We start from the raw sequence: 12,460 nt of genomic DNA, 5'->3' as shown, positions 1-12,460 counted from the left end.
AAAAATAATTGCTAATTAATGAAAATATTACCCCCATTAAATATTCTCAATCTCATGATTTCAATATTGTATTTTATAATATTGTCTAGAACGGTTAACACACTTAATGAAACAAATTGAATGAAATAATAAAGGACCATATGCACTATATTCAGACACATTTACATGCACTTCAGACGTGAATTTTCAACCTTAGTTACGTATAAATAAGTAATTACGTAATCTCCTAATCATATACCAACAATTTTACATTAAAGTCAAGGCTAATTTAATGTAATAATTCGAAGAAAATCTCCTTAGTGTAAACGCTCCCAAAAATTTGAATTCATCCAGCGCCAAAATACTCTTCTTCAACACCCCTCCTTTCTCTCTCTTACACACAGACAGACACAGTAACGTACAACAAACCTCAGAAAATGCTCTGTCTGTCCTAAAATTCAAACATTTATCTCTCCAAACAACAGCAACAACAATGTCTTCAATCAAACCATCATCTCGTTATGCTAAAACATCTTTAGATTCTTCAAGATCTTCCACTAAATCTGATCCTTCTTCATCTACAGACACTTCTTTAATCAAAATCAAGAAAGGTTCAAATGGGGTTGGTCAAACTACTCATCAATCCAATTTCACCTCAATGGTCAAGAAATTTGTTGAACACAAATCTTCTTCTTCTTCTAAGTTCTTGAAGAAGGAGAAAAAGGGTGATTTGAAATTGGTTATTCCTGTGGATTTTATAGCTGAAGATTTGAAGAAAACGGCGGCGAAAAGGGGTGGTGGTTTGAGTGGCTTGCATAAGAAGTTGTTTAAAGGTTCCACCTTTTCTGCTGGTGGTGGTGTGAAGAAGAAAGAGGAAGGAAGCGGAAACAAGGCGTTAACGGAGGTTAAAGGGAATACGAGGACATTAGGGATGGTGCTAAGAAGTGAGAGGGACCTGTTGAGTATGAATAAGGAGCAGGAAGATCAGATTGTTGAGCTTAAGTTGATGCTTGAGGAGAAAAATCGAGAGGTATTCGATTAGTATATTGTATAGTTTTAGTGTTGCTTTTTGAATCTTGATGTTGGAGGCTAACTTTGATTTAAATAGTTTGAAGAATAGATTTGGATTTGTTTAAAAGCTGCGCCTTTTTGAATTTTTGGGCAAGATGCATATTTTTTGGCTTTTTTTTAGTTTTGATATGTGGATTTTTAAGAACATTGGAGGAGTAAATTGGCATTATAACTGCATTTTTAGGAAATGTTTGTTTTTCTTGAAAGTGATAATCGATGTCTTCGGTATTGGAAGTTCACAATCTTAGAAATGCTGCAATTGTCTCGTTCAAGATGGCATTTTTGTTGTTGTAAAATGTGGGATGATATGACTTTTGATAGCGCACATTGGTTGTTTATCAATTAGTTGGGTCTATTCGTGGGTTCTAGTTGAATGTACGCATATGTTACTTGAGTTGATGCTTGACGAAAAAAAGAAAGTGGTGCTGTATTTGTATATGACATAGTTCAATGTTGCATTCTGTCGCAATTCTTTAAATTTTATCTCTTTTTCTTTACTCTAGAGGGAAGCTTTCCGTGCATCTTAATAAATGGAAACTAACTTTGATTGAAATGTTTAACCACAGCGTGTTCTTGAATTTGTTCAAATGTTGTGTCCTTGTGAATTATTTGGTACATTTTATGTCAAGGTGATGTCTATGGTTTCGGTTAGATAGTTCTTAGTACTATCTTGTGGCGGTAGTATTATCTGGTGGCTAGCGGTATTAGTTTATTTTTGCACACCGTACTAGTTTATGTGCACTTATCTTTTGTGTTTGTTATATTGTTATTGGTCCTAAGTTGGGGGTCTATCAGAAACAACCTCTCTACTTCACCTGAGGTAGTGGTATGGTCTGCGTACACTCTACCCTCCCCAGACCCCACTATGTGAGAATATACTGGGTATGTTGTTGTTGTTGTTGTTATGTCAAGGTGCAAAAGTTTTGTCTATTTTCAGTTGAAGAGTTTATCTTTTGATATGTGGACTTTCAAGACTAGTGGAGGTGTAAATTTGCACAAAACTTCCAGTTCAAGTCTTCAAGACGGCATATTCGTTGCCGTAAAATGTTTCTGGTGTAGGTGGTTGATAGTCTAAACGAATGATGTAATTATCTTGGGTCAATATGGCTCGTTTGCGTTATTATTGGTTGTTTATTGATGAGCCGGAATTATGCTTGATTTCTAATCGAATGTGTTTGTATGTTTTGGTTTGGTTGATATGAGTCTTTATTGGAGCTTAACATTTTAATGGTGGTTATTTCTTTTATTATTTAGTAGTGTGTTATCCCTTCTTGTCGTATGCTTTTCTGTTCTTTTGTTTGTTATACTATTATAAGTCCTGAGCCGGGGGTCTATCGGAAACAGCCTATCGACTTCATCTGAGGTAGTGGTATAGACTGCGTACACGTTACCCTTCACACTGGTTATGTTGTTGTTGTTGTTGGAGTTGGCTTTGAAGTTTGAACAGAAAAACAAACAATCCAAAGATGTCATCGTTTCTTCCTCCCTGCGATTTTCAACATGAATCGAGTTAATCTTTTGAGTTTACATGACGGAATTGAAGTTTTGAGGTAACATGTTGCCCTTTTGCTTCGTGTTCCGATAGGTTGAGAAGCTTAAGGATTTATGCTTAAAGCAAAGGGAAGAGATAAAGTCGCTGAAAAATTCCATACTATTCCCTGATGTTATGAATTCTCAAGTTCAGGATCTTTTGGAAAAGCAGGGTTCAGAACTCCGACAGGCAAAGCAGCTTATACCGAATCTTCAAAGGCAGGTCACTTCTCTTACAGGGCAACTACAATGCCTAGCTGAAGATCTCGCTGAGGTAACAACAAGTCATTATTGCCTGCCATCAGTGTCATATGAATCATTTGGACTGTTTGTTGCGATCTGTCTATTGTCTAAACCATTATATTCCGATGTATCGTGTATTTTGAAAAACTGCATGATTACCTATGAGGTAGAGGCACTTTGTGGGATTATGCTGGGTATGTCATTGTTGCACCATTACTTACGATAAACAAAAACTAGTTAAACTCAGTCATGTTTTCTGTCGGTATCACCAACCTATTAATCTTCAAAATGAAATGTAATTGCACCAAACTAGAGTTTGTGGATGTACTTCGAACTTTCAAAATATCGACTACCTAAGAGAAAGAGAGACTCCTTGTTCGAATGCTCCAGCCTCCATGAACTCTTAAATATGTCCGATAAGGATATTACAGAAAAGAACATGATTTTCTAACTCACTGATGAACTACAAAGGCTCCGTGGCATGAAAAATATAGTATCGTTCTTGGTTGCTGCTCGCTCCATCATGATGAAAATATGGAAGAACACTATATGGATCTAGTTTTTTTTGGTAACAATCTGTGAAATTACCATTTCAAAAACAAGTCAATTACAGACAAAGAGCCTCTAGTGTTTGCTCTCCTTCCAACTGAAGTGATCAAACATAGACCTTAGCAAAAAAAAAATAAAAAAAATCACTCTAGTTACAAAGTTTTCCTATCAAAATCTGACATCTACCAGCTCTCTTTGTGTGTTTTAGCATGGACAATCGCTCACACAGCTCTCTCCGTATCTGAACTAATTTTTGATCCACTTGTACATTCTGTTGCCTAAATACTTTGCTGTTTCTGGCTTGCCAAGTATAATATATCAAAGCCCCCCAAGTTGCAGCCACTATTTCCTTCTTAAATTTGCTCCATTTTCTTCTGTTAATCCATTTGAGGGTAGATGCCACATCTCCACAGTGAATATTTATCCCCAACCAATTACTCAGCTTGTTCCTTAATTCAGTAGTCCACTCACATTTAGCAAACAAATGTTGTTGCGTTTCCTCCTGATCATTAGTGCATAAACAACACTTGGGGTCGTCTATAGGAATATTCAGCTTGGTAAGCCTGGCTTTTGTTAGTAGCCTACCTTGGTGTGCTAACCAGATAATCACCCTTTGTTTAGGAATCGTGATTGAGCTCCAAATCAAGTAAGCTTCAGCCAGTTTATTCATCCTGCCCAGTAGAGCATTATAGCTCTTAGTAACTGAGTAGGCACCTGTAGCTGTGAGTACATATTTCCCTCCTTGGTACCAGTTTACCATTTGTTCCTTCAGAGCATGTAGCTTTTTCCAGTACCAGCTGCAATCACCTGATGGGACATGGTTCCAAATATTTTCCTCCTCCTTCATATAAACACCACTCACCCATTTTACCCATAGTATATCTTCTTTCCTAGCAAGTTGCCACAACAACTTACCTACTGAGGCTATATTCATCCTTTGATGTTTAGCCCACCAAACTTCTTTGGTACACACACTTTCTTCCAGGTTACTAGAGCTATTTTTCTCTTTCCTTCAGTAGCTCCCCAGAGAAAATCTTTACATAACCTGTCTACCTCTTTCAAAATGCTTTGTGGCAATATGAATACAGCACCCCAGTAGTTGTATATAGAAAATAGTACTGCCATGATTATTTGCAATCTTCCTGCATAGGATAGGTGCTTTGCATATGCTACATGAATCCTGCTAGTAATTTTTTCCACCAAATGCTGACAATCCATCTTATTCCATTTTCTGGAAGTGAGTGGAAGCCCCAAATATTTGATAGGAAATTCTCCTAGATTAAAACCTGTGGTGTCCAGTATCTGTTGCTTGACCTGATCCTCCACCCCGGCTATAAAAATGCTGGACTTATCCTAGTTTGCTACCAGCCCTGTGACACTGCTGAAATGAGTCAACACTTCCATAACTCTCTTCTGCATTAGCAAAACGAATCTTGCGTCATATATCGCCTATGGGAATAAACTGTTTAAGAGGATTTTTGCTCGACCAGTTAGTAAGGTGAAACAAAGGTAAGGAATCCCATTTGCCTGCTCTTTTGGTTTCTCATGCCATGAAGTGATATGGTTTGTTTTGTACTCGACCTTCTGATAGGTGTAAAACGCTCTTTTGTTTCTTTTGATTATGCTACTCAGTTGCTACCGCGATTTTGAAATGTATGTTGGTTTGTTCCCAATGTGCTTTGGATGTACTAATGTGAATATCATTACATTAGATTGTCGGAGAAAGTGGCTGATACTGCAATTTTCACAGGTCAAAGCAGACAAATATGCTATAAGAGGAAGCTACGACTCTTTTGGTAGCGATCCAGGATATGATCAAGAAGAAGCACCTAATTCACTGGTAAATATATCTAAATAGTGTGCGAAAATTTTCATATGCAACACACCGATATAAGCTTAGATAGTATCCTTTTATGCAATGAAATGTGCACGTTAAGCATTCGCTCCAGGTGGAGTACTTAGGTTTCTTTGTTTCTAATAGGAATTCAGCTCTACGGATCACACCATTCCCGGCAGTCCAGATGACATGTTTCTCAAGGATGTAAATCCCTGCTTAACACCTTATTATGCCAAAACAAAGTCCAAGGTGAGTGTTCATGACCCGTGAAGTACCTGCAAAACTATTTTCTTAAGATACTTGGCGCTCTTTGAAGCGCAGGGATTTGTTTGTGAAATTCGACCATTATCAACGAAAGCCCTTAGCAAGGCATTCTTGACTCTTAGTGATTTTGCATAGTGTTACGCTCTTATAAATAAGGTGACTTGTGTTTCATTGTCTAACATGTTGTCTTTTAGGAATTTGACGACTTCAATTCTCCTGACGCTAAAGATTTGGTCAAAAACAACATTCAAATATATCATGAGGCCAGCTACAATTCTTGTTCTAGAAAGTTGTCGAAAAGTTCAGATTCTCGCCAATGTTCCAACGCAGGCAGCAAACCAACTCGTGCAGCTCGTAGGTCTGATGAAAGCAAATGCACATACGGAAAGCAGGTTCACAAGAAGTTCTACTGAGTTGTCGTCAATCTTGACAGTGCTTAGTCTTGAGGTCCACAGAGCCTTAAATCCAATAGCTTGGCCGTCGACTACATTCTTGGTGAACACATAGTGTCAATCCTCGTTCCCTTCTCTCCTTTTCGATGTATTTCCGAAGATCAATATATGATGTAGTCAGCATACATTTTCTTGGTATCTTATAAGATCTGCTGGTCTATTTCCAATAGTCCATCGAATTCGAGTAGTCATGGTTATGTTTTTTAACCTCTTGTATGAACTACATGATTTGATAATAAGATGATGAGATCATGTAATGCACTTTTCAAGTATGTATTTCTGTGACACCCTAGCTTAGGATAAGTGTCCACATCGATAAAACACGTGTTAGTGTTTTAAAGTTGTACAGGTCTAGGCGCAGAGCGGAAGGTTTAACAAATGATAAATTCATTAAATTTGTGGAGCCTCACAGTCAAAGGGATCATAAGTGCACATATCGGTTAATTCAGCTCCATCCATGCATCGTGCATCAGTTTCAGATTAAGATATTTAGTCATGATTCAGCTCGTAAGTGTTCAGTACATCATCTCAGGCTTTCCTTGGTATTTCAGCCAAGTCAGTATCATTCGAGGACGAATGATCCCAAGGGGGAGGAATTGGAATACCCTGTGTTTCAAGATCGTTGTGCAACGTATGACTCCTTTACTTAAGTCGTATACACAACATATGAGTCGTATCCAGGACAGTATGAAACATTTGACGTTCTATTTTAGGTACGACTCGACCCTTAGAGTCGTAAGATTACTAGACGAGTCATATGTTTAATGCGCTTTATCAAAAATCACAAGGATTAAAATCAGAATGCGCGATATAGGAAACATAAAGAAAGAGATTAAGATAAGGAAAAGAAATTAACATAACAAGTTAGTACAACAAAGCAAGAGAGAATGTTGTAACAAAATTATTTATAGTTTGTTTGAAAATATAGATTTTTATAAGATTTCTTAATGTAGCATTCTTGAGAAGAAGAAACTAAAAGCTTCAATCTTCATTGTTCCCACCATTAATAGCCATCTTCACCACCTGGAAAATAACTACAAATCCAAAAAGAGAAAAAAAATAATATTATCAATCGAGAGTCTTCTATACATTTTGAAACATTCTATTTATTCCCGAACGCACAAGAAAAGGTAGAACCTTTGGGAGGTATGTTCGTTCTACTTAACTATAGCAGTTTTAGATCTGTCGCTCGCTCTATTGTTAGTAGAAAATTAACTAGAAAATTAGAGGATAACTTACATGATCCAATGACCAAAACAGCAAAGAGTGCAAGAACAATGTGTGCTGGTTCCATTTTGTTCTTCCCTGTTATGTTCAATCCTCTTCTTGTTATGTTCTTCTCAAACTTAGCCACTTTCCTCTCTGCAACTCTTTTTGATGTTGTCTGGCAAATTTTGAAAGAAAAAGAAAAACAAATCATCATCGTTTTTTCATAATCGACTGTAGTGCCTGAGTCAGCTTGCTTGGACACAACTCGACTTAATGAACAAATCACCATCATTTTTCCATAATCGATTGTAGTGTCTGAGCCAGCTTGCTTGACACAACTCGACTTAATGAAGCTAGCTAGCTTGGACACAACTCGACTTATCAATCATAGAACAAATCACTGTTGTTTTTCTATAATCAATTGTAGTGTCTGAGCTAGCTAGCTTGGACACAACTCGACTTATCAAGTGTCTGAGCCAGCTAGCTTGGACACAACTTGACTTATCAAACATAGAACAAATCACTGTTGTTTTTCCATAATCGATTGTAGTGTCTAAGCCAGCTAACTTGGACACAACTCAACATATCAATCATTGAACCAATCACCATCATATTTTCATAACTGATCGTAGTGTCTGAGCCAGCTAGCTTGGACACAACTCGACTTATCAATCATCGAACAAATCACCATCATATTTTCATAGTCGATTGTAGTGTCTGAGCCAGCTAGCTTGGACACAACTCGACTTATCAACCATAGAACAAATCACTATCATTTTGTAATAATCGATTGTGGTGTTTGAGCCAGCTAACTTGGACACAACTTGACTTATCAATCCTAGAACAAATCACTATCATTTTTTAATAATAGTGAATGCTAGGCCCCATTGTGTGCGCCTCAAATAACCTCCTTAATTATTTTGTCGGGTAACGCCTCAATTATTTTGTCGGATATCTAATAATTTTTCATCGTATAATTACCGGATATTCCTACCTTTTTGTAAATTTTACAACTTACTGGTATGACAATCTTCTCTTATAACCCGCCCGAAAATCGAGAAAAGCCCCTTTATGATTCATTCATTAGAAAAAAAAAATTACTATACTTTTATCTAAAACTCCCCTACACACAAATTTTAGTACTTCCAAAATCCAAATTAACAAGAATGATCGTGCTACATTGACAACCAATGGTCGAATCATGATGAATTCGAATGATATAAAAGATTCATATAACTGAACTCAACTAACATCAAATCATGATAAATCTGAATGATATATAAGATTCATATAACTAAACTGAACTAAAGATCAAATCATGACAAATCCGAATGATATATACATTCATATAACTGAACTCAACTAAATCGGAATTGACAAGTAAAAAGAAAAGAAAAATCACAAACAAATGGGAGAATAAAATCCAACATAAATCCCAAGAAAAAGAGAAGAATTTTTTTTTTTACCATTTTCTTTTGTTCTTGCTTTGCTCTAATGTCTTGTCAAAGGTTGTAAGAAAGTGAGAAAACCTATGACTTTTTCGATGTGCGTTATATTTGGTAAAATCCAAAATAGGGAAAACATTCAATGTTTTTTTATCTCTAATTTAATTTGGTTAAGCATTAATTGCTTCCATACTTACTAGCCATTAGCCAAATTTAGCATATATCATGCTTTAGTACAAAATACAAAGTATAGATTAAGTTGTTTTCACGTAAATACTACCCAATTGTCTATTTGAATAAACATTTCGATAAAATTGAAACGATATGAATATTCACGGACGGATCTAGGGGACTGTGCGACAGGCTCGACTCATAAGTCATTGAGGGGGATCGATCCCAGATCATCCATGTGGAAAACCATTCTCCAAACCAACTGTCCCACCCAAAGGACACAAGCAAAGTAAATTAACATACATCATTTAAACAAATGATAAAGCTAAATATGAATCAAGCAAACATGAAATGATTATAATCTCAACAACTTTGGTCTTTGATTTATTTTACAACATCCCATATAAAAACAAAGATCTAAATAGACAAAAAGACCAAAAGGGAAATCCACCAAAGTTACAATCTATGTTGCTCGAACTTTTCAAAAACATCAGTGGGCGCGTACTTTTGGAGAATCCGATACGGATGCGGCATCGAAATGAAGAGTCGCACTTAGGTTACATTACATTATATTACATTGCATTGCCCTTTCCTTTACTATTTCCATACAAACGAAAGAGACTGAAAGCTGAAATGGCAGAGAGAACTATCATGCTAAGACTCACTATTAAAGAACTTGCAATTCCTTCTCCAACTTGGTTACAAAACTTCCCATACATATTGCATATCTTCATCCATTGCAACTCTGGTTGCCCTAACTTGGCAAACACCGCCGATTGCGCGGCTGCCGCCACGGCGGTCAGTGTCAAGTAGGCCATCAACTGCAAATTTAAGGGGAAAAAAAAGAGGATACATTAGTTGTCAATGACGGAATCAGGATTTAAATGTAAATAGACTAAAAGAGAAAATGAAGCGATAGGAAGGGCACACGCGGTGGGTGCATCTCTACTACTGACGAACCATTTCAACAATATGGGCGATGTCGCGTGCCGTAAGTCATGTAGTTGTATCATTTGTACTATCCGTTAAAAGTTACATCGTTGGACCATATGTTCTATTCGTTCGAGTTTTGGTTCTCTTTTGATGAGATTTTAGTAATTTCTCTCATATAAATCTATGTTTGAATTTGAACCAGAAGATTACTATATGAAATATTGACAAGTTGAATTTGGACCAGAACAATTTTTTATTTTTTCTTTATTTAAATGATATTTTGCTAGGATTTCATCTTCATTTATTTGAGTTGACTTACTTCTGAATTTTTATGATTTACGAACTGTCTATGAATTTAATGTTTCCACTACAAACAAAATATTGATTTTGCAGCCTTGTTCTACAAGAAGACATTATTGCTACCAACTACTCTCATTCTCAAGAACTATTAACTACTAGACTTCAAAATTCATCTTAATTAAATGAGAGCTACCAAACCAACAAGGGTTGTGGTGAGCTAAGTTGCTCGGACTCTTCAAAAAGCATCTTAATTACATAAGAGCTACCAACAAGGTGTTGTGGTGAGCTAAGTTGCTCGGACTCTTCAAGAATATTACCTCACGTGTGTCGGATCCTCCAAAAATGCACTACTTTTGAAGGATCCTACAAGCACCCGATGACATTTTTGGAGAGTACGAACAAGCATCTTAATTACATAAGAGCTACCAACAAGGGTTGTGGCGAGCTAAAGTTGCTCGGACTTTCCAAGTATATTGCCTCACCCGTATCAGATCCTCCAAAAATGCACTATTTGAAGGATCCTACAAACATCCGATGACATTTTTGAAGGGTATGAGAAAGCATCTTAATTAAATAAGAGCTACCAACAAGGGGTTGTGGTGAGCTAAGTTGCTCGGACTCTTCAAGAATGTTGCCTCACGTGTGTCGGATACTTCAAAAATGCACTATTTGAAGGATCCTACAAGCACCCGATGACATTTTTGAAGATTACGAACAAGCATCTTAATTACATAAGAGCTACCAACAAGGGGTTGTGGCGAGCTAAGTTGCTCGGACTCTCCAAGAATGTTGCCTCATCCGTATCGGATCCTCTAAAAATGCACTATTGGAAGGATCCTACAAATACCCGATGACATTTTTGAAGGGTATGAACAAGCATCTTAATTAAATAAGAGCTACCAACAAGGTGTTGTGGTGAGCTAAGTTGCTCGGACTCTTCAAGAATGTTACCTCACGTGTGTCGGATCCTTCAAAAATGCACTACTTTTGGAGGATCCTACAAGCACCCGATGACATTTTTGGAGAGTACAAACAAGCATCTTAATTAAATAAGAGCTACCAACAAGGGTTGTGGTGAGCTAAAGTTGCTCGGACTCTCCAAAAATATGGCCTCACCCGTATCAGATCCTCCAAAAATGGGTACGAGCAAGTCTCAGGTTCAAAACCTGGGCATGAAGTCATCTTTATTAGAGAGCGTGCCACCCCTAACATAGGACATCTAGGCACAAATCTGATTTAATTTGATCAGACCACAATACGAGTATCGAGGACTAGGTGAAAAACTAAAAAAAGAACATAATAGGTGAGCTAGCATTTGATTTAATTGTTTACCTGATCACCAGAAAATAGAGCCCAAGCCAATGGTTTATTGAAGAGAACACTTCCTTTAATCATACTCAAAATGCATCTTACAACTTGTACCAGTGAGTAGGCAGCAGCTAACCCATTGGCTATCACTAAAAACCTGCAAAAATATACACATAATTCACTTTTTTTAAAACCTTTAAAGACTTGAAATTTTGGTCATAAACACCACCAAAGGTCTCGAGTTCAAGACTTGAATAAAATCACATTAACTAAAGATCTCGAGTTTAAGACTTGAATATTAAAGTCCCTTTTATAAGTGGAGAACACTTTATTTTGAGTGGAACTTCACATCAGACCTAAATCCAAACTTAAATAGAATTGCCTTTAGCAGAGAATGCTTTATTTCATGTAGAACTTTTAGACCAACTGAAGGTGTCGAGTTCAAGAATATAGAGCCACCTTTAATAGAAAACTCTTTATTCCAGACACACCAAAGGTTACGGGCTCCTATGTCCTTAACCAGAAGGTCTCGAGTTTAAGATTTGAATAATAAAGTCCAAACTTAGAATCACCTTTAATAGCAACGTTTTATTTCACGTAGAACTTTTAGACCAACTGAAGATCTCGAGTTCAAGAATATAGAGCCACCTTTAATAGAAAACTTTATTCCAGACACACCAAAGGCCTTGGATTCGAGACTTGAGAGTACCCTCTTCTAAAGAGGACGCGCTTTATTTTAAGTGAAACTTTTCGACATGAATTCAAATTAATCAGAACAAAATAAACACACCATGCAAACAAGAGGAGAAATTATATTACTTACACAAGAGCTTTCATATCAGTGAATTTAGCAATTTTCTCCATAGAGAAAATAACTTTAACTTGTTTATCAGTACCAATTAAAATAGCACCAAGAATTGCTAAACCACAAATAACACATCTTAATACAAGCTCTATAACTCTTACTCTTCTATCAATAACTTTCAAATTATTCCCATGATAAACTGGAACATTTCCAGGACTAACTCCAATTCCCAAATAACTCATTTTTTTTTTAGTAAAAAAAAAACAAAAAAAAAACTAAAGCAATTGCAACACAAACTCAAAAGCTTTAGCTTAGAGAAAACACAAGAAAAAGGCAATTGCAGTTTCCCAAGAAAAGTTGAACC

General features: G+C 36.6%; 2 protein-coding genes and 1 long non-coding RNA gene across 3 annotated transcripts; 1 reads left to right on the top strand and 2 right to left on the bottom strand.

The window, feature by feature from the left end:
* Positions 1-299: 299 nt before the first annotated feature.
* Positions 300-6,201, top strand: LOC107851609. Its single transcript, XM_016696690.2, has 5 exons — positions 300-1,009; positions 2,636-2,854; positions 5,123-5,212; positions 5,354-5,458; positions 5,668-6,201. Exons 1-5 carry the CDS (start codon positions 473-475, stop codon positions 5,884-5,886), a joined length of 1,170 nt encoding a protein of 389 aa, XP_016552176.1. The 5' UTR covers positions 300-472; the 3' UTR covers positions 5,887-6,201.
* Positions 6,202-6,768: 567 nt separating this feature from the next.
* LOC107850068 lies at positions 6,769-8,720 on the bottom strand. Its single transcript, XR_001668437.2, has 3 exons — positions 8,601-8,720; positions 7,165-7,309; positions 6,769-6,959 (listed from the first exon to the last, which is right to left on the bottom strand). It is a non-coding gene; the product is annotated as an uncharacterized LOC107850068 (long non-coding RNA).
* Positions 8,721-9,082: 362 nt separating this feature from the next.
* Positions 9,083-12,437, bottom strand: LOC107849740 (CASP-like protein 2B1). Its single transcript, XM_016694302.2, has 3 exons — positions 12,115-12,437; positions 11,316-11,448; positions 9,083-9,571 (listed from the first exon to the last, which is right to left on the bottom strand). Exons 1-3 carry the CDS (start codon positions 12,336-12,338, stop codon positions 9,323-9,325), a joined length of 606 nt encoding a protein of 201 aa, XP_016549788.1. The 5' UTR covers positions 12,339-12,437; the 3' UTR covers positions 9,083-9,322.
* Positions 12,438-12,460: the final 23 nt, after the last annotated feature.

Source organism: Capsicum annuum, chromosome 12, assembly GCF_002878395.1.
Source record: "Capsicum annuum cultivar UCD-10X-F1 chromosome 12, UCD10Xv1.1, whole genome shotgun sequence".
Classification (NCBI taxonomy): domain Eukaryota; kingdom Viridiplantae; phylum Streptophyta; class Magnoliopsida; order Solanales; family Solanaceae; genus Capsicum; species Capsicum annuum.
The sequence above is the reverse complement of the archived record's forward strand: the minus strand, read 5'-3'. Positions and strand labels throughout refer to the sequence as shown.

Coding starts and splice junctions, on each gene's coding strand:
- LOC107851609 (XM_016696690.2), top strand. CDS start 473: ATGTCTTCAATCAAACCATCATCTCGTTATGCTAAAACATCTTTAGAT. Junction 1,010..2,635: donor TTGAGGAGAAAAATCGAGAG/GTATTCGATTAG, acceptor GTGTTCCGATAG/GTTGAGAAGCTTAAGGATTT. Junction 5,459..5,667: donor ATGCCAAAACAAAGTCCAAG/GTGAGTGTTCAT, acceptor GTTGTCTTTTAG/GAATTTGACGACTTCAATTC.
- LOC107849740 (XM_016694302.2), bottom strand. CDS start 12,338: ATGAGTTATTTGGGAATTGGAGTTAGTCCTGGAAATGTTCCAGTTTAT. Junction 11,449..12,114: donor ACTGATATGAAAGCTCTTGT/GTAAGTAATATA, acceptor ATATTTTTGCAG/GTTTTTAGTGATAGCCAATG. Junction 9,572..11,315: donor CTCTATTTTCTGGTGATCAG/GTAAACAATTAA, acceptor TTAAATTTGCAG/TTGATGGCCTACTTGACACT.